Consider the following 20,706-nt stretch of genomic DNA (forward strand, 5'->3'; position numbering starts at 1 on the left):
GAAGCTATGAGAAGGGCCTGGAAGTAGGCTGAGAGTCTGGCTGGGGAGATATTGAGGAGTTGGTAGCACAGAGGGAAAGAGTATTTAGGAGAAGAGCTGGGTCTCAGGGTGGAGAAAAAGTGGGAAATCAGAGTTTAGAGGAGGATGTTTAGGGACTGCTAAGAGGCTACTTGGAAAGTCTGGGCCTGGGATTGTTTGGGAGGGAGGTTGTAGCTGGAGGAAGCAACCAGAAACAAAAGCGGTGAGCCAAGAGGATGGTATAGGAAAGAACGGATCTACTGCTTGAGAAGAAAAAGGTAGTGACTGAATTTGTGAATGCTGTAAGACACATTTCGTGGTACAGTTTGTGACTGAGTGATTGTCTTCTTTTCTACATAAGATGTCATACAGGTTGTTCTGTTGCTTAATAGCTCAAAAAATTGAGTACAGAACTGCAAATGAAATGTGTAACCCCAGATTGAGCTGTGAAGTAGCAGTAAACATGGTAGTTCAACAAGGAAGCTTGTTTTGTCATTTAAGTGGACAAGAAAAAAAAACCAACAAAATCTTGGAAAAAGCATTATTACAGAGCATATATACAAGAGGTAAACTGCAGAGGCAAAGTCCATTCTGTCATAACTTCTGATGGATGTTGTAGCTGTGCAATTACTAGTGCTGTTCTGTTGTCCTCAATTGAATGTAGGCAGATAGATGTTGTTACAACTTAATAGACACTTTACTATTCTAGACACAAACTAAGGTATGTACCAATGCGGCCTTTCCGGACAAAGAGATAAGCACTCTTAGATCTGGTTTCACAAGGTTTTGTGATCTCTGGGTAAGTTCTGTGAATCACAGAAAGTTGAAAGAGCCAAGTACAGATGTAATTATAACTGTATTTGGCTACTTTCAGGCCCTGGAATGTGTCCAGAGAAGGGCAACAAAACTGGGTTCTGGAGCACAAGACTTATAAGGAGTGGCTGAGGGAGCTGGGATTGTTCAGTCTGGAGAAGAGGAGGCTCGGGGGAGACCTGATTGCACTCTACAATTTCCTGAAGGGAGGCTGTGAAGTGGAGGGGTGTGGGCAGGCAACAACAAGACCCAAGGAAATGGCCACAAGTACACTACCAGAGGAGCTTTAGATTAGATATAAGAAAAACTTTTTCTCTCAGAGTGGTCAAGCACTGGATTGGCTGCCCAGGGAGGTGGTGGAGTCACCATCCCTGGCAGTGTTAAAAGAGGCATCTGGATGAGGAGCTATGAGATATGATTTTAGTGGCTTGTGGTAGCAGTGGTAATGGGAGGATGGTTGGACTAAATGATCTTGTAGGTCCTTTCCAACCTTGTGATTCTCTAATTCTACTTTTTTTATTATTATTATTATTATTATTATTATTATATATATTTTATTTTTATTTAAATAAAGGATGGATGTTGTTGAGGATCTTAGAAAAATAATTTAAAAAATTTCTTTGCAATATGATTAAGATATGTGAGGCCTTACAAAGGCAAGTTCAAAGGTCTTTCTAATTGTTTTCCAGATATTTAGGGAGCTAGAGAAGTACAGCTGAAATATTTTTGTCTACTTTTGGAGTGCTTTATTAGTGTAGAACTTCTGGCAAAAACCTTCCTGGTATGGGCACAGCCATGTCAGTATGAGCAGCCCTTTGTACTAGTACAGTCCTTCTTTGAAAACAGAGCTGGCTCTACTGGTGAAAATGAAGTTTCGACAGTGTACAGAGTCTGAGAGGAGGTGATGTAGGTTCAAGAGTGTCAGTCGTATGCCTGTTTCTCTATAAGTCTGTTATAGAGCTTAAAATCTTCAAGTGTGCTTGGAGTTGGAAAAAAAGAGTGTGGAGGCTGTCTTCTCTCATTATACAATTCTTTTTTTTCAACTAACATGCAGCTCTAACTGAAAATGCCTCTGTACTGCTTCTTCCACTATTACATATCTGAGTTGATGATGGGATTGGTTTAACTAATCAGAAACATCTCTCTGTATTCAGCAGGTAGCTGATACAGCATGAAGACCGAAAAGAATAAACCATGACATGCAGCACATTGCAGTTTTGATTTAGCCCTGGTGACAAACACATGTAGTGGTACAAAGTAGTATGTGTATGGTGCTATTCTAGTACAGACTTCTGTAGCGCTTCGGCATGCCCTTGACTTCACTTGTATTTGGGGATGGACTTCAGCATGTAAGATCTAGATTTCATTAAGAAAGAAGAAGGGCTGAATTACTGGTTTTCTGTACAGCTGTAAACTTTACCCTTTTGCTTTGTAAAAGAAAAAGGGCATGAGATAATCACAGTTCAGTGACCTAAAGTTACTAACTGCAGCAAAGTTTAGTGGCTATGCGTAATAAACGGAACATTCTCATGACTGTCTGGCTGGACTAACCAGAAGAAAAGTTCATCTTCCCAAGTAACTGGCTCTGCTGGTGAGTAGTAGGGGGATTCCTAGGGTAAGAGGATAAGAGTAGAGCATGGAAACAGAAACTACTGCAATGAAAACTCCCAGCTTTGAGCAAACAGCAGCTTAGGGACTTTTTAAGTTGTCATTTTTGTTTTATTTTTCTCCGAGTAGTTCCAGAAGGAACTCTTTCCTATGAAGCTAAATGCTGGACTCCATAGGTATCTTTGTGATGAAAAAGTTGCAGAGATCTCTACATAATTGTATGCTACACGAGCTGTTAACTATGGTTATGTTTTTCCTTTAAGCTGGGTCTTTATTTCTTTAGCTCATCTATTTCATTATAGCTTTTCTATTGTTAAAATTAGCAATTTCCTTTTTTTTTCTTCTTTTTTTTCCCTTCTTTTTTTTCTTTTTCCTGCTTAATTCTGGTGTAGGTGCACCTTCTGTCTCTTTCTCTGTATAGAAAGTTTCTGGCATGCGGAACGGCCTGAGCTCCTCTGTATGGAGCAGCAGGCCGACACATTCAGTTACCTCCCCTGCAGTGGCCACAGATGATCTTATGACTGCATGTTAGATCATTCTTTCCTAGAGCTCTTCCTTCAGCACTGAGACCTTTTGAATTGTCAACATTGAAGCTTGATAGTAGGAAAAAGTCTTTTTTGAGGTAATGATGAACAGCTTGATATGAAGACATATAGTGAGTCCATACTGTATGGATGTTCATACTTTTGTGTACAGTAAGCAAGTGCTTCCTAATGCAGAAAGGAGTAAAGACCTCTTTTCTTCATGATGTGTGGAAGGAATAGCAGCACTGCTAAGGGAATAGTGAGAGATGACGTTTTCCTGCTAATGTTCCAAGGCACCCGAGCTGAAATTAGATGATGCTTTCAGTATTTCCTATCCTGAGCCATTGACCCAGTATGGCCTTCTCATCAGTCACTTGGGGTAACTGTGGAAAAGATGTCTGTAGTACTACATGGATCTGAAGCAAACTTCTGATGGCAGTCGGGTGTCTGACCAGAGTAGTGTCCTAATGAGGCTTTTCTGCTCTGAGACTGGTCTGTGCTTTGCTGTCTGTTACTGCCCAACATCCCTTGGCACAGACTTGCTGTTTAAGACAAAAATGGAAAATGCCATGATTTCTCATACACTTGCCAGTGTATGCAGTAGCCTTGGAATATATAAGGCAACACATTTTTTTCTTTCCTTATTCGGTAAATTGACTTTAGACAGACTTCTGCACTCTCCTGTCACCAGTATTTTACAAGAGACTGTTAGCCAGTCAGGAAATCAGTATACTGGTTTGTCCTTTGAAACTGGATCGTCATGAAGAGTCTTATTCTACCTTCAATTAGTTGAACAGGCTTTTTTTGTGTTGTTAATAAATTATTACTAAATTGAAAAATGTTATTTAAACTAGAAAAAACATATTTTGGTTATCATAATCCTATGTCTTCGCTATCATCTAATCCTATTTAAGTATCTTTTTTGTATTGAGTGTGTCTCACAATAAATTGAAATTATCTAAAAATACTATTTTTATTAGTGTCAGCTTTGTAGCTTAATACAGTTGAACATATCCAAGAAAGCTGAGATCAGCACTTTAGAAATAGTCATTTTAAGATGGAAAAGGGATGCTGTTAGTTCCTTTAGACTCTGGACAACTACACCCTGCAACTGGGACCTACCATGAGTAGAGTTTTCAGTTTTTTATTTGATAGACAGTGAAGTGTTTCAACCTGATGTTTTTTGACACCTTGCCACACACTGCAGTTTGCAATTAAAGTAGTTAGGAATGTGAGTGTTTTCTACACAAGGAAGTCTTTTCTTATTTAGTTATTTTTAGTCTTCTCTTGTTCACATTCTGCCATTACTTGTTAGGGTTCATCACAAAGCCCCTGCTTTGCTTCTCATATTTTTATTGTTATTTATTTATTTATTCCCTGCAAGCCTTGTGAAGGAAGTAAAACTTGTAGGAGTACTTTTTTCAAAAGTTCAGATTAGCATATTAGTTTGGTATGGCTTCATAATTCCTGGGGTCAATCATGTATGTGCATCTGACAGTGATACTGCATCCATATTTTGCACAGGGGAAAACCAGAAATATACTTAGTTTGTTGCGTTTCCTCAATAGGTCTTATCTTTCTGAACACTATGATAGAGTTGTGTTGCAAGTGCTGATGCAGTATCTTTCGTTTCAAAACTGCCTTCTGGATGAGTATCTGCTTCCACCAGTCCCCATTCTGGGGGTCTTGAGAACTTGCAAATTGATTTCACTAACTTCGTGAAGACTTCAGAAGGAGAAAAAGAGGACTATAAGTAATTTGGATTTTTCTTCATTTTCCTCAAGCCAATTCCTACCATTTTTAAATACAGATGATTAGACTTTGGATCAGATGAACCCACAGAGCTCTTGCATGGATAGTAGAATGTTCTTCATGTCATCACAATGGCTGATTTCAATCCCTATTCTAATAGAGATTGAAGTAATTTCAGCATTTTTATAGTACTTCATATAATGATGTGTGTATGCCTGGATCTAGCAGGTTTCTGCACACATCTGTCAGTTTTCAGCTGGGATTTTCAGCCTATCACCTACAGAACTGAAAGCTGCTCAGGAGTCAATCTCAGTGCTTCATTGTGGGGAGAACTGAAACAGCACTAGGAAACTTAGAGACCTTGCAGTATATGCACCGAATGACAGTCTTCTGTTGAAATTCCTAGACTCTACTGATAAAACTCTTACATGTCTCTATTTAGATTGTCTTGTCCATTTTGCAGAAAGTCTGGGTAGCTTAGTTAAATACCATTCCTGTTCCCTTCGAGCGGAAAACCTTGGTTTGTGAAATCCCTTCGATGGACAGAGAGCAGTATAGTTGCCAAAAAGAGAGCAGCCTTTTTCAGAGTGAACCTGTCTGCTTTCTCTCTGGTTTTCCACTTTCCTGCTCCACTTCAAAAGCTGGTGGAATTGCTTCAGCTATTTTGCCTCTTCTCATTGCTTACTGACACTGCATCAAAGAGCTCAGTGACGACTTACCCTCATATTCTCTCTGGCTGTTTTAGCAAAGGATTGTGCAATGTGAAGTGGCCAAGAAAGCGAGTGGATAAGTCCATGTTATGACTTTTATTGATAGAATGCCAACAACAACTAAGCAACTCCAAGTAAAGAAACTGAAAGTGGAAAGAAGCAGAATGGCTTACTGTGAGCTTTCCCATAATGAAAATAATTAGCAACATAGAACAGATATTGTTCATCCTTTATTTTGCTGTCAGAGAACTCCTTCACTATCCTCCCAAACAGAAAAAAGAAAAACAAAAAACGTATTGATCAGCAGTAATGGAATCAGAGCTTAAACGTAGAATAGACTAAACACAGTAAGAATCAGTGATATTTGTGGAAGGAACTCCATGTAGTCTTTCATCTTTATGACACCCTCTAATATTTTTTTTAATTTGAAAGCATTGAAAAGCTAGATATGTCTTCAGCCTGTTTTCTATAAAAATACCCTTCAACCTTAGATTTGGCGTGAAGTAGAGTGATTATAATAGTCAAAAAAGCATAATTCATTAAGAAGACTATCTTGTGTCTGGACAAATTTTACTTTATTATGAAGGAAGATTGTATTAAACCAGAATTTTGTCAGTGTTTCAAGGAAGTTTCAAGAAAGAATCATACCTCCTACATATTGCAGTGTATACATTCTCAGTGCCTTGTTGGCTGCCTGACTGGTCAAGTACTCTTTAAGACATATTTTCCAATTCCCTTCATTAAAATTTTATTTAAACATTTCTGTCAGTAGGGCCATGTCACATATGATCACTGGGATCTCTTACAGTAAGTTCAATTCACTTCTGCTGTACAAATATCAAATTGCGGTGGTCACCTTTTAAAAGTGAACATTCATTGTGACACGTATGTGAGATACTGTGGCTAATTCCTGTTCAAAGTCCAGGAAATTCTGTAGCATCTGTTAAACTGCTGCATGAAAGCAATCAGTTACAGCTGGTTTATGGTAGTAATGAGTACTACTAGGATTTGAGGTAAGGAGTTGTGCTGTGGTCAGTTTATAATTAGCTATGCATATTTATGAATACTATTTGTAATGAATGTGCAATTCATACTTCAGCAATACACAAAATGCAGAAATCAAGATCAGTTTGCGCATCTGTGATCACTGTTGTTTCTCTTCCATTCATGTCAGAATATAGAAGCAAATAGATGATTTTTTAGTCATCTTCTAATAAAAAGTCTTTATGCACTACTTTTAAAAAGTAGCAAAATAAATGTACTGTTTCAGAACACCTTGGAAACCTGACTATTCCAGCAAGGGTGTTTTTAACACTCTTAGAGTACACACAGAATTAAATGTGATTAGTCATGTCTACTCATTCCTATTCCTGGTTTTTACTTTTTGAACACATAAGCTCAAACACATGAAACTGTAATAGAGAGATACTTCTAAATATTGGTGCAATTTATTCAGTGTTTGGGAACAATATTTTTGGCCTCATCTTGCTTTCCTGTTTCCAGGCAAAAGCCACAGTTTTCCTGCTTTTCACTCTCTTCCAAAAGAGTAGCTGAAACCTCAAGGTCTATTCAGGGATCTCTGCCCAGCTTAATGCTCTATAAACTCTAGTCTACCACGTGGTAGCATGTAAGGTTTCTTACCTTTAGACAAGCTCTCTTCCTCCAGCAGAAAATGGATGCCTAATTTTCCTGCTACTAGAAAGTGTAATGATTTTACCTGTGCTTTCTCTGTGTATAAGGAGTATATTAGTACTTGTTAGAATGGTTATTTTTGTATTTTCAGAGACAGTTGTCTGGTGCTTCAGTACTCTTGGGGTTTTGTGTTCACTCTGCTATACGCTATGCAAATGACCTCAGGCTAGCACAGAATTTGATATTTTTGGACTCAAATGATTGAAGGTAACTGTCTCAGTTGCATGCTAGTAAGTGAGTTTTCAGAGGTGCTAATTATCATTAGTTTTTATGGACCTCCCTCACAAGGCTAGGTATGGGTGAAAATGCCTTACCTCGCCATAAGTGAAAGTGAAGGCAAGGAAAACTGCCACTATCTCTCAAGAAGAGATTGTATCAATTCAATCTTTTTTACTTTTTTGACCTAGTAGTTAACTATTGTAGTGTACTGGTAGAAGTAGTAGGTGTTTCATTTTTGACTCTTGAAAGGTTTTAACATTCTCCACCCAACACATGTTAAAGGTGATAGAAGCTGGATGGTAAACAGGCAGAGGGTCAAAAATGTTGATGCTGTCAGAGCAAGTCCCTTTTCAGTTAAGCATTAGGTTATTACTTAGATGAGCAAGGAATGCACTTAGAAATTGGAGAATACAGTAACATAGATTGGGACTGTTTTAGGATTGTTTAAAAATTATCAGAACTTGGCAAGTGGAGGAAATTTCCGGCAATTAATGTGATGAAATAAAGTAAATTTAACTGTAAGATGTAGTGTAAGTAGGTATCAAGTAGGTGGAACACAGGGAGTAAATAATAAGTAGGAGTAACACTACCCAGTCCATAAGTTACACTGAGTTAGAAAATAATGACTCAACAGTATGTGAAAGGAAGTGACTTTTTTGTGTGAAACTGGTGAGACCTTGTTTGAAATGCATTGTCCTGCTTTGGCCGTACTTTAGGAACTGTCTAGCCATTTCATAGTGAATGAAATAGATTAATGGGATTGATTATAAACACAGAACGTGTGATTTATGAGGAGGACTGGATGAGAGAAACAGCTGAGTTTCTTTAATCTGGGAAATAAATAAAGGTTATTACAGGAATGAGTCATTTCTTGGTTGTTGTTGTTTTTTCTGTTATAAAACAACAACAAATAAAACCACTACAACAACAATAAAAACAAACAAACCAAAAAACCCAACAACCATCAGCAACCATTGTAGGGCAGGAGGTTTCGGTTGCCAACCAAGAAAATACTCTTCACTCCTACAGTCATAAAAAGACAATAAATATTATTCAGAACTTAACCATTATTAGTTTTAATTGTTAAAAAGTGGACAACACTTTGATTAGTCTCAGTAAAAGAGACTAAAATGTAGTCGAGACCCATTTCTTGAAGTTGTTTTCAGCTGTATCTGCCATGCTATGCTGATACCATGTAGCTGATTTCTGGTTCTGAAATGTATTTCTGGCTTATTTGCTCATGTTTTTTTTTTTTTTTTTTTTTTTTTTCCTTCTTAGTATCATTAGTCTTAAAGAATACAGTAAATAAATACCCATACTGTACTGTGGTATTTACTTTACTACTTGGTCCCTATATTTAGAAAATATACAGCAATGAAGTATTTATACTATGCCATGGTAAATGTTTACTTTCAGTGGTGCCCACTGTACTTACTTTTCCATCTTTACTGAGCCTAAATTTTAGCTCAATTTTTTTTTTCTTTCCATACAGTTGCTTTCCATACAGTTTTTTTTCTTTATTCCCTCACATATGAAAATCTCTCCAATTAAAATGTTATCACAGTGTTTTTGAACTATTGGGCTTCTCAGTTCTGATGCAACACCTGTTGCTGTAATTGGTGGACTTACTTATTCTGGTCTGCCTTTGGTAGAGAATTTCCTCTTGATTTAACACTCATATAATATAAATAGTGAGATTCATCTCACCAAGATTTTGTTGTCTGGTGTAGATGTCTTCATGTGAGCCAATCTCTTTTATAATTAGTGGAGAGAAATGAGAATTTCCAGCACACAGTTCCTCTCAGTTGAAAATAGGTAGCTAAAATTATCTCCTTCTGTTGATGCTAATTTGTCTATGTAACTACAAAGGTAATTTAGATGATTAGCTCAGATGCCTGTATCTACTTTGAGCCTGTTTAATTTCCAGGAAGGTTAATCCTACCCCATGTGATTGGTTTGGCTGCTGCTGAGTTGTACTGTAAGCTACAGTATTCTCTTCGAAACAGCTTTTCAATACGCAGAGCATTGGCTTCAATATACATACAACTTGAACCCCATATTCACAGAGGTTAAATACCACAATTTGTAGTTCAGTTTGTGAAGTTAATCTGGTGCTAGTTTTGGTTTATTTTTATGTGATTTATTGTAATCTAGGGATATGTAAAAAAGGATTTTCATTGTATGTGACGTCCCTCCTGCAAAGCCTATAAAACTTTCTTGAGGGGAAAAATTGGAAACTGGAATTAGTAACTGCTCTCACTATTTAGTTTAATCAACCAGCCTGGTGCTAGCCTCAGTTACTCCAGCATAAGGTTTACAAAGCCTTATAATTGTTATTAGCACACAATTTTAGCAAAATATTGAGATGGGTAATGCTTGTGTCAGCAAATATTGTTTTTAGAGCAAAAAAATTGGTGGATGTGCTCTTAGAACACAACTCCTGGCATTTTGTCTGGAACGAATCTGGTTTGTACCCCAAGCATGCTCAGTGATGTACACTAAGTGGGGATGATCAGGAGTTTCATTTCAAAATCACATTCCAGATATTAATGAAAATCCTACCATTGAGAAATCCTAATTTGATCTGCCTTTTGTAATGGAATATACAATAGTGTTGAAGCCTCAAAAAATTGGCATTGTTTCCTTCATGTATGGCAATGTTTTAGTACATAAGTGTGGGTAATGAAGAAATGTTGTAAATAATCATGGTACTTGGATGCTATGCAAATTATTTTCCAAATCTGAAAGAAGAAGACGGTAAAATAAACAACCCATTTGAGACTATAAGGTTGAAGTATGTCAAGCTGAATGTTTTCTCCTCTTACTGCTTGCAGAGTCTGGTAGTTCAGCCAATACCTGTGCCAATACAACTTGCTCACATGCAAGTATGGGGATAGCAGTTTTACTCTAAGCATATTTGTTTGGATGGCAGAATCATCTAACAATGCCATTTTGTCAATGGTAAACTATTCAGAATAATGAAGTCTGGAGCATCATTAAACCTTCAGCTAAGGGATTTGTATATGGAGGAACATGCTTCATAGCAGTGATGCATGAAAAGTTTATGGACGTTCTGTTACATATGAGGATACAAGAGTAAAAAGGAAGTCCTTATGCTGGTAACATTCTACAGAGAAATGTATGTTCTCTTGAAGGGCCAAGAAACTTATTTCCAGCATTTGAGATCTCCTGTTTTGAATGTGCATATTTTATTAGAAGAAATGTTTGCTTGTCATAAGGAGGCAGATTGCTTGTGAACTTGGTTATGACTGTATGTCCCAAGGGGTTATCGGAAAAGTAAATTTGGCAATGTGGAAAGCTAAGAGGTAGTATCTTGACTAAGTACGAAAAAAAACGATTGAGGGAGTCAGCCTTGCAGGATGCTGATCTTGAGTAGCAGCAAATTCGGTATTACCTATGCCTGTTTTGTTGTTTTTCTTTTTGTATTTCTGAATTTCGCAGTTTTTATGTCAGCAACTGAAGCACAGTGAGCATCTCTAAAATTATGATCAGTTACTGCTAAAACCTATGCCAAATATTTCTGTTCATTCAATGAAACACAAATCTCTAGAGATTTTTGTAGAGCTGGACTCATGAATCTGTCCATCGCGTGGAACCAGACCAGTAGGAAGCAAGTTCCTGTCCATGATGGAAGGCAGAATGAGGGAAGAACATTATCCTTTATCTTCATGAGAACCTACCTGTCTGAAGTTGGTTGTACTTGCAGTTTTCAGGAATAAGTGGGTATGGAGTCTTCTAGCCATCTGCTATCAGGCACAGCATGGAATGTAAGAGATCAGTATCTCTCTAGTTGAGGTTAGGTCCATGAACTGGGAAAACTGGTACAAGTCTTGTAAAAGCCATGGACAACATATATGACTTAGTAGAGTTGATAAAGTTTAGATCTGCAGCACTGTGATAAGTTAATTTGTTCAATACCAATAGTTTTCCATAAAAGCTAGAATTAAGAAGGATTCAATACCTATGTATAATACAAGAAAGAGGTAAGAAAATAAGATCTATATAGGTCACTCTGAAAGTAATGCCTCCTGTTTTTATCTATTGTAGTCTCTATGGAAATAAAGACCACAATAAAACCATTTGTTAGAGCAAGTTCTCTGCTACAAAGCACTATTTTTCAGTGCAGTCACCACCTTTAGCTAGGCATTTTCAACAGTGATTAATAAGAGCCTACATACCATGCACAAAAAGATTTACATAAGCTTACATGACCCTTTGTTGATGTCACCACTGTTGGAGTGCACCACTTATAACCTCATTGTGCTTACATCCACTATTTGGTTTCCATAAATATTCAGCAAGTGTAATGAATATCAATGGGTGCCATTTTTATTTTTATTTTATTTTTTCTGTATGGAGGATGATGATATTGTTCCTTTGCTTCATGTGTAATTCCATGTCAGACACCATTTTGTCTGCCTACTCCTCTGCTGCTGTCTGCCACATGACAACAAAATGTAATGGAATATTATTGGGAAGATTCAGACTCTACTGCCATACCACCATTGTCTACCTCTGACTTCATGCGCCAACATAATTAAGTAGGAAGCATTACTTTCAGATTAGCCCTTGTATGTATTCAGATTCTACTTGGTGTACCTCCATATGATGAACTGTAATTTGGCACTGAGATACTTGAGCTAGCTTTGAAATATCTGTCTCCATTAACAGTAATTATAAACTATAAAATAGTAATTATTGTATATTTGAACTCAAATGTAGTCTTGATGAAGAAGAAGCTATGTTAAATTGTACTGTAGTTAAATAAAACAAAAAAAAAAAAACAAACAAAAAAACAAAAAAAAACCCAAAAAAACCAGTCACAGATCTAATTAATATTTTCTGGAAAGATAATAGGCAGCACTTCCTGACAATAAACCATGCTAGCTGTATATGCATTGTATCCATGCCAGGTGTTTTTTATGTCTGTCCTTAGAAATAAGGCATTTAAGTGTTAAAGGTTGAGAAACAAATGAATGGGTCCTTTCTTCTCTGGCACACACAGAGAATTTCCTGAACAGCTGACTGTTCTGAAGTAACTTCATTGTGTACTACACACATCAGAGAGAAAATAAGACTTGTGGAATTGTTTGTTGCTTTTTGATACATGATTCATTTCAGCATCTCACAGTATTTTGAAGGTGAAGTTACTTGATAATTGATCATCATACCAAGTGTTTGAGTATGCCTTACAACTGAGAAATCAATCCTGACGTCATGCCAACTATTTGCTACCAGATTTCTGATGATTTTCTCATTAAAAAATAATAAAATAATCTTATGTTCTAGGAACCAATTTGATTGCTGTTGCTCCGCTGTGTTGTCCTTCCAACAGATACTGGGATGATTGAAGCCCCCCTTAAGAACCATGTTTTATGAACACAAAGCTGCTTCCATCTCTTTATAGAGGGCTTCATCCACTTGGTCTTGGGCAGTATGTAGCAGACCCCCACTATGATTTGTCCTTCCCCTGCTTTCCCTTTAAGTGTAAGCTATAATCTCACTGTCAGCTCCTTATGAACTTGTTGGAGGATGCTTTACAATAGAATACGTTTTGGTATTCTTAGGTTCATAATAGTTGTGAGAAAATTTACCTGGCTTTGGAGACATGAATTTCCAAGAGTGTGAATGAAGACTGAATGGATGAGACTGATTTTTTTATTAGAACTATGGTTTACGATATTTTAATACCGACTCAGTCAGACAAATAGAAAATTCCTACTGTATCCTAGAGCTGGTGAGTTTTGTATCTGTATGTAGGGTAAGAGCGTTATTATGTAATTATTATGCATTGTTATGTTTGAGAATTCCGTCAAAATATATGCTGCATTGTAAGAAACAAAATGTATCTTCTACATTTTTTACTAATAACAGACAAAGTGGAAATGCAGTAGCACTGGAGGCTTTTGAGGAGAACAAAGAATCAATAAACTTGGATTCAATTGACTTATGGTAGTCTTTCCATAATCATCTTCTTGCATAATCAAAAGCATATCTTTTGTTAATGAGTAAACTACTTAGGTGAAAATTACATATCAAAATTAATTAAAAACAATAAATTATAGCACATGGACATATTTCTGTATTATTTGGCTGTATTAAGAGTTCTTTACCTTCAGTCTCTGCCAAAATTCAGTAGACATGACCTACATTGGAGCTTGGGTTTGGAAATACTGAATTATTGTTACTTAGATAACACAGTCTGATGGAAAGAAATAAAGTCTGAACATATGATGAAATAATTGTGTTTTTATAAGCAATTTTCTTCCTTCCTGGATATATTTCAGTTTCCTAACCTAGCTATTATTATCATTGAGTCAGATACCTAGAAACTTCTGTAATTATCAATAAATTTTAAAGGCCAACCAGCAGCATGGGTACATTGCTTAACAAGGACCACTTTGACTAAACCCTAGATGAATATTTTAAACATACAGTGTGATTTAATTTTTTTTTTAAATGGGTAAGTTTTAGTATGCTTTTGAAAGAGAGAAACTTACATTTGCCTTTCAGCTACAAACCTGTTCTTCTGTATCTTTTAAAGAATAGAAAAGGATAAACAGTTGTGATACTTTTTATTTAACTTGTCCTAAGCATGCTTCTTACTAAGATGAATGCCTCCTATTTTTACCAAGCTAGCCATAAAATGACTGACAATGTTGCTCTGGTTTCCATGTTTTCTGTTTGCACTGTGTATTATTTCAATGAAAGCTGATTATTGAAGAGAGAGAGAAAATCACTTTCATTTCATATAAACTACTGGTTTAGAGGAAATAAAGCCTTATGTTGAAAGCATGTTAGATAATACTCTTTTGGCTAAGAAAAATGCCTGTTACTAAAAAGAAATCTCACAAGACAGAAAATGCACTTAATTTAGCTTGGAAAGTTGAACTAAGCCTTTCAGTTTCATATTTGTCTTTTATTCACTGCAGAGTGCCTGCACAGGCTTTCTAAAAGCAAAATCTGGGAAGGGATTAAAACTTTTTTCCTCTTTGTGAAAACGTTTCTATTTCTTATATAATAGACACACAATTGTACTGTCACTTTTTTTTTTCTTTTTTTTTCTTTTTTTTTCCTTAGTAACAGAAGCTTTAAAAATGAACAATCTTCCCAGCTTTCTTTTGGTTTGCCTTTCTGTTTTAAAGTGTATGAGGTACCCGTCAGGTATTTCTGAGAAGGTGTCAATTTCTTTTATCTTGAATTTCAGACATGGGATACAGAATTGGAGAGATCTGCAGAATCGTGGGCTGAAACGTGTCTGTGGGAGCATGGGCCTGCAAGCCTCCTTCCGTCTATTGGACAGAACTTGGGAGCACACTGGGGAAGGTATCTAAGACATTGTTAAATACTTCATTATCATTTTTTGAAATCTAAATGTTGTTGCTTATTACTTTAAGTATATGATAGAATCTATCAATGACAGAACTTACAGCTACTTAGTTATCTAATAGACTACTGCTGGCTTTCATAGGTACAGACCTCCAACATTTCATGTCCAAGCATGGTATGATGAAGTGAGAGATTTCACATATCCGCATCCTCATGAATGCAACCCATATTGTCCTTTCAAATGCTCTGGTCCTGTTTGTACACATTATACACAGGTATGTCAGTTTGTGTTTTGTCAGCTATGTAAGGAAATGAGCAGTCCTAACATCCAGTTAGGTCACTGCATGACAAGTAGAACATATTAGTCTTACTATGTTTATGGTGGTACTGAAGCAGGAAAGGAGCTTTTTACTAGACTCTGTACCTATATGCATTGGGCACTGGTGATGTTGAGTAGGGCTGTCATGCAGATCTTTAGATTTCTTCCTCATAAATATCACCTCCTTAACAGGGTTAAGGAAAAAGCTCACAATACCCGGTACTGAGTGTGGCTGCTCAGTGCACTTTGCATAATCTTGTTTCTGTGCCAGCTGGCGTGCTGGTACTCCTTTCTGGAATATGCATGCTTAAATGAAAAAAAGCTTTCTTAGATGAATTCCTCAGGTCAAATAACAGTTAAGTACAGTTTATAACACATTTCTTTAACTTCAGCAAGATTTTGAAATTGCATAAGAACTAATTTATTAGTCTAAGTATGCAACTCCATTTTATTTATTTATTTTTTTTTTTTCTGAGGGGAGCCAGTCATGTTTTCACCAAATGGGAAATGCGTGATCTTTAGATTACATTAAAATCCACATACATTTTTTAGAAGTTATTTAAAAACTGCAAATACTCAATTTTAAGAAGTTTATTTTCTCATTATTTTCTATCAAAATTTATGATTGTATCTATTATTTAAAGAGAATTATTCCCATATTTTTGTTTACAATTTCTTTAAAAGTAACTATAATTACACTTCTCTGTCACATGCAGGATCTATAATACATATATATACTTCCTTGTGTTGCTAGTTTCTTCATAGTACTTATCCTTTTCAACTCCCAAAGTCCTGAAGGAACTATATAGTTGGCTTCCTTTAAACTAATACAAGGTTAGCACCTGTTGTTTTTCTCTGCTTTGAATATACCCAACTTTGTCTCTCAGGTTACTTTGAGTTCTGCAATAAAAAGTGTTTCAGTAGATTTATAAAGGAGCACAGACACCATATATTGCAATATTCAATATTCAATCAGTCCGGATCCTTCTGCATTCCTAGTTTGTTCTGAGAACTACAAGGCACAGGAACATGAGTAGAAAATACTGAGTTACAATAAGTCATTTTAGTTTCACGAATCAGTTCTTCAGACAATGTGCTGTAAGCATTTGCAGCAGATTCAATACATGCTTAGAACATTTATTTAAAATAAACACCATATATGTTCTTTCAATGTAAATCTTTTCTTTCTAATGAAAAAGGCCATGAGAAGCCTTTTATCAATTTTAGCTGGGTTGCTTCAGCATCTCTTGTGATTTGAGTTTTATATTTTGAAGTTGTGTTTTCATGAGCTTTGATTTCCACGTCTTTCTCTTTTTTATTTTTTTTTCATAGGTTGTTTGGGCTACAAGTAGCAGAATAGGTTGTGCAATTAATTTGTGTCATAACATGAACATCTGGGGACAGATTTGGCCAAAAGCAGTCTATCTTGTATGCAATTATTCTCCTAAGTAAGTTGTCTGACACCCAAAAATATCTTGAATGGGGGGAAATACTTTGTAGTAATCCAGGAAATAATCCAAAAGGAAATCAGTCTGTTTTTTCTGGGTTTTTTTTGTACTGTTACAAAGTAGAGCATTGTTCCCAAGGCAGCCTTGGCTGTACAAATACTGTTGTGATTTTGTAGAACTGTAGTTTTCTGGCCTTCAATGTAGAGTGACTTTTTATTTATTTATTTATTTTATTATTATTTTTTTTTTAATGTGAAATAAATAGATCTCCCCATTCTGACCTTGAAGAATGTGTAATGTGAAGTTGATGTTTAAGATTACATCCCATAGGTTATTCCATTTAGGGGAGCGGAGTCTGTTCTCATGTAGTTACAGAATCACAGAATCACAGAATGACCCGGGTTGGAAGGGACCTCAAGGATCATGTAGTTCCAACCCCCCTGCCTGGCAGGGCCACCAAACATACACATTTACTAGATCAGGTTGCCCAGGGCCCCGTCCAACCTGGTCTTGAACACCTCCAAGGATGGGGCATCCACAACCTCCCTGGGCAGCCTGTTCCAGGGCCTAACCACTCTCCCAGTGAAGAACTTCCCCCTGTTGAAGGATTTCCCCCTGTAGTTGAAGGATTTAGATTTACATTGCTGTGCTGATATAGAACACACACACACACACACACACACATTAGAACAGCTAATGGCACTGCTTCTGATATTTTGGGGGACTTCTAAATGACTTATAGCATGTTCAATTTATTGAAGCAATGTACTATGTTAATGTTGGATTTCATTACATATTTGTCAACATATGGAATGATGCTTGTTGTTAATATTTTAATTTATTATGACACATTTTACTAATTTTTTTGTTTTATTTTGTTTGAAGGGGTAACTGGTGGGGTCATGCTCCTTATAAGCCTGGCCGTCCTTGTTCTGCATGTCCCCCTAGTTTTGGAGGAGGTTGCAGAGAAAATCTTTGTTATAGAGGTATGTAGAATTTTGACAGCATAACTGTAACTGGGCAGAGAAATGTAACCTTTTGCTTTATTTTCTTATTATGCTTTAAATTAGTGGAATAGAATATACTATGCATTTAGTCAAAGACATGGTATGGGTATGCCTTACTGTACTGAATGAGATCATGTACTATGTATGATAGATATGTGAGGCTGAACATCACAAGAAAGTGCAGAGTGTACTGCTGATTTAAGTGCTGCTTGACTGCTTTTAGTACACAGAAATTTAGACTTTTTCTGTATGTTATTTATAGGCACTTTTGTAAATTGTAGTGGTCTATGCAGTGATTTGTTTAAAGGGAAACATTAGCAAACAATGAACAAAGCAAGAATGAATTAATAAATAAATTTTCAGCTAGTGTGATTATTCTTTTTTAAAATTGTCATAATCTTGTATATACTGCATTTAATTATAGTATATCATGAAACAAGTTTTTCTTTTTTTTTTTTTTTTGCTCTATATGTATGTAGCTTAGCCACTTTTGAAAACTACTATGTATTCATATGGACCATAAAAGCCTCAGAGTCCAAACACCTTCCTTATGGTTCTTGTTTAAGTGAAAACTTTAGATTTAGTAACGAGAATTTCAAAATTATTTACATTATATGTCATATTTTCAGATGCAAATTTTTATAAAATCAGATTATTTAATTGCAAACTATTTTTTGATTTGGAAATTTTTTTCACCATCTATTTGAATTATTTCCTTTGACCTATTTGTTTTCTGAAGGCATTAAGAAGATAGTTCAAAAAAACATTAGGGTCATTTTCATACCTCATTTGTTCTGCTTTTACTAGAAAAATTCTGCCTTTTGTTAGCATGCCAAGGATAATTGAGATGTATTATGAAGCTTGAGCTTTTGAAACAGTGGAAAGTTTTCCTTGCTTTTTGCCTCTACTCAATAACTATTTTATGAAAATAAAATCATGTTATGAAAACATGTCAAGGGTTTTATGTTCCAATTGCATTTTGTCTGAGAAATCTTTTCTCACTTGCTTTTTGAAATAGAAGATACAGAAAGGCCTTATTCTCCTCATGAGCCAGAAGAGGAAACCAATGAGATTGAACGGCAACAATCCAAAGCCCAAGATGCAACAGCACAAAGCCGGCCAAGAACTCATTCACCTTCAAGCTCCACAGGCACTGAGGATAGTGAGAAAAATGAAGTAATAAGCACACAGCAAATGTGTAAGGAATTTAACTGTTTTCAAGTGGTCAACAAATTTGAATTGTATGGTATCAAATTATTTATGTGAAATTGCTCTTTTCTTGTTTTAGCTCAGATTGTTTCATGTGAAGTAAGGTTAAGAGATCAGTGCAAAGGAACAACTTGCAATAGGTATGGTCAATTTTACAGACTGTTATTATTCTAAAAGGCTATTATTCTAAATGTATGTGAACTGAAATACTTTCCCTTTATGTAATCTCAGGTTCTAAGACCAGGTTATATTTTATTTTCTTAGGTATGAATGTCCTGCTGGCTGTTTAGATAGCAAAGCCAAAGTTATTGGAAGTGTACATTATGAAATGGTAAACATTTTAAAATAAGATTTTTTACAAATAGAATGTTTAATGAAATATATCTTTTTTTTCTGGAATGCTAGTTAAAATTGTATTAAGAATGGATTTTGAAGAAAACAGTTTTCAGCCTAAATAAAAGCCTACATCATATATTTTAAATAGTACCAAACTATGTTTCCATCTGCTATTGTGCATTTACTATCTATGTGTACTTCCTCTTGCACACAAACAGAATGAAAATTTGCATGCCCAAATGTTGGGGTGCAAATTTGTGAAGATGCAAATTCAGGACAAATAGAACAGTCTGTGGGCACAACTTGCTTCAATAAAACAGATCTACTTATGTAAACTCAATATCCTGCTGCGTAATAGTATAGGAAAAAAAGAACAACAGTGAACAAATATATTTTATCTCTGAATAAGGCAAAGTGATTTTTTTCTTGATTTGAAATAGTACCTACACAGACCGCTTCAGAACTGATAGACTGTCTACCAGGTTTTTAATGACGTAATTAAAAGCTGAATTAAATTGCAGTGGAAAGCAGTGTTTTTCTCTGACATAGAATTCTTCTTCACACTCTGTTTTTCAGCAATCCAGTATTTGCAAAGCTGCCATACATTATGGGATCCTAGACAATGAAGGTGGTTGGGTTGATGTCACTAGGCAAGGAAGAAAAAATTACTTTATCAAATCTTACAGAAATGGCATTCAATCAATTGGGTAAGATTCCTTAAAATTAAAATGTGTGGAATAGTTTTAATTTGGTTTTGTTGTATTTCGCTGTTATTCCATACAAACTATGTAACAATAGTAGTATTTTGCATATTTTTATCATTAAAAAAAAAATGAAACTACTGTAAAAGTTTATGTGGATATACAGGTATTGTATCCATTTTGAAACTTTAGCCAGTGCTTAATGGTGTATAGAAAAGTGATAGAATAATTAACTTATTTGTAACTGCATAGAATTACTGTAGAAAAATAGTACATACTGACACTAACATAGATTACCTTAAATGTTTTGGACAAAGCTGTCAATTTGTCCAGTGTTGGTCCATTTACACAGAAATGTATAATAGCTAATAAGGCAAAAAATTGTCCAAGCTTGTGTTTAGAAGTGATCCTCTTGTACTGTGCATAGAAACAATATGTACCAAGCAAAGATACATCTCTTCTTGTCTTTCTGATAGTTTCATTACAGTTCAGTGACATTTTGCACAATTACTTTGCTCAATATCTGCATTGGCCAGTGATGGGATAGTACTGTGTGCCGTGGAAACTTCATTTGGACATGAACTACACTGTTCAGGTGCTTGTCCTGAGACTGATGTGTGACAATAAATCCAGATACTCCCTGACATGCTAAAAGTAAAATGAGAAAAGTAGTATATAAAACTGGAGTATATCGTGCATAATTTTCTACTGGTAGAACAGCGCTTACTTAGTAGTATATTTGTATGTTGGAATATCAGTATGCAGCTGTCTCACCGATGTCTCTAGGTGGATTCTTGCATAAGCTACACATAAATATGATTAATATATTATAAAGTGAAGGCAATTTCACTCATAGTGTATATTCCAAGACTTAGAAAAAGAAATCTCAGCATAATATGCAGCAATCTTCCAGCTGTTCTATTATCAGAGCATAGGCTAACGTTTTAAACCATATGTCTTCTAGTTAATCAACAATAGAATACAGTCAATTGTTCCTATA

At 35.8% G+C, this 20,706-nt stretch overlaps 1 protein-coding gene across 3 annotated transcripts in view; it reads left to right on the forward strand.

Moving 5' to 3' along the window:
• CRISPLD1 (cysteine rich secretory protein LCCL domain containing 1) overlaps positions 1-20,706 on the forward strand; it is a 44,783-nt gene that overhangs the window by 12,872 nt on the left and 11,205 nt on the right. For all 3 annotated transcript variants that reach the window (XM_032442767.1, XM_032442766.1, XM_015855807.2), the window contains 8 exons: positions 14,565-14,683; positions 14,829-14,961; positions 16,338-16,453; positions 17,339-17,439; positions 18,479-18,658; positions 18,749-18,809; positions 18,934-19,000; positions 19,582-19,712. In XM_032442767.1, the coding sequence (XP_032298658.1) occupies positions 14,565-14,683; positions 14,829-14,961; positions 16,338-16,453; positions 17,339-17,439; positions 18,479-18,658; positions 18,749-18,809; positions 18,934-19,000; positions 19,582-19,712 (908 nt within the window). The remainder of the gene's footprint in view (positions 1-14,564; positions 14,684-14,828; positions 14,962-16,337; positions 16,454-17,338; positions 17,440-18,478; positions 18,659-18,748; positions 18,810-18,933; positions 19,001-19,581; positions 19,713-20,706) is intronic.

The sequence above is a fragment of the Coturnix japonica genome, chromosome 2 (assembly GCF_001577835.2).
Source record: "Coturnix japonica isolate 7356 chromosome 2, Coturnix japonica 2.1, whole genome shotgun sequence".
Lineage (NCBI taxonomy): Eukaryota > Metazoa > Chordata > Aves > Galliformes > Phasianidae > Coturnix > Coturnix japonica.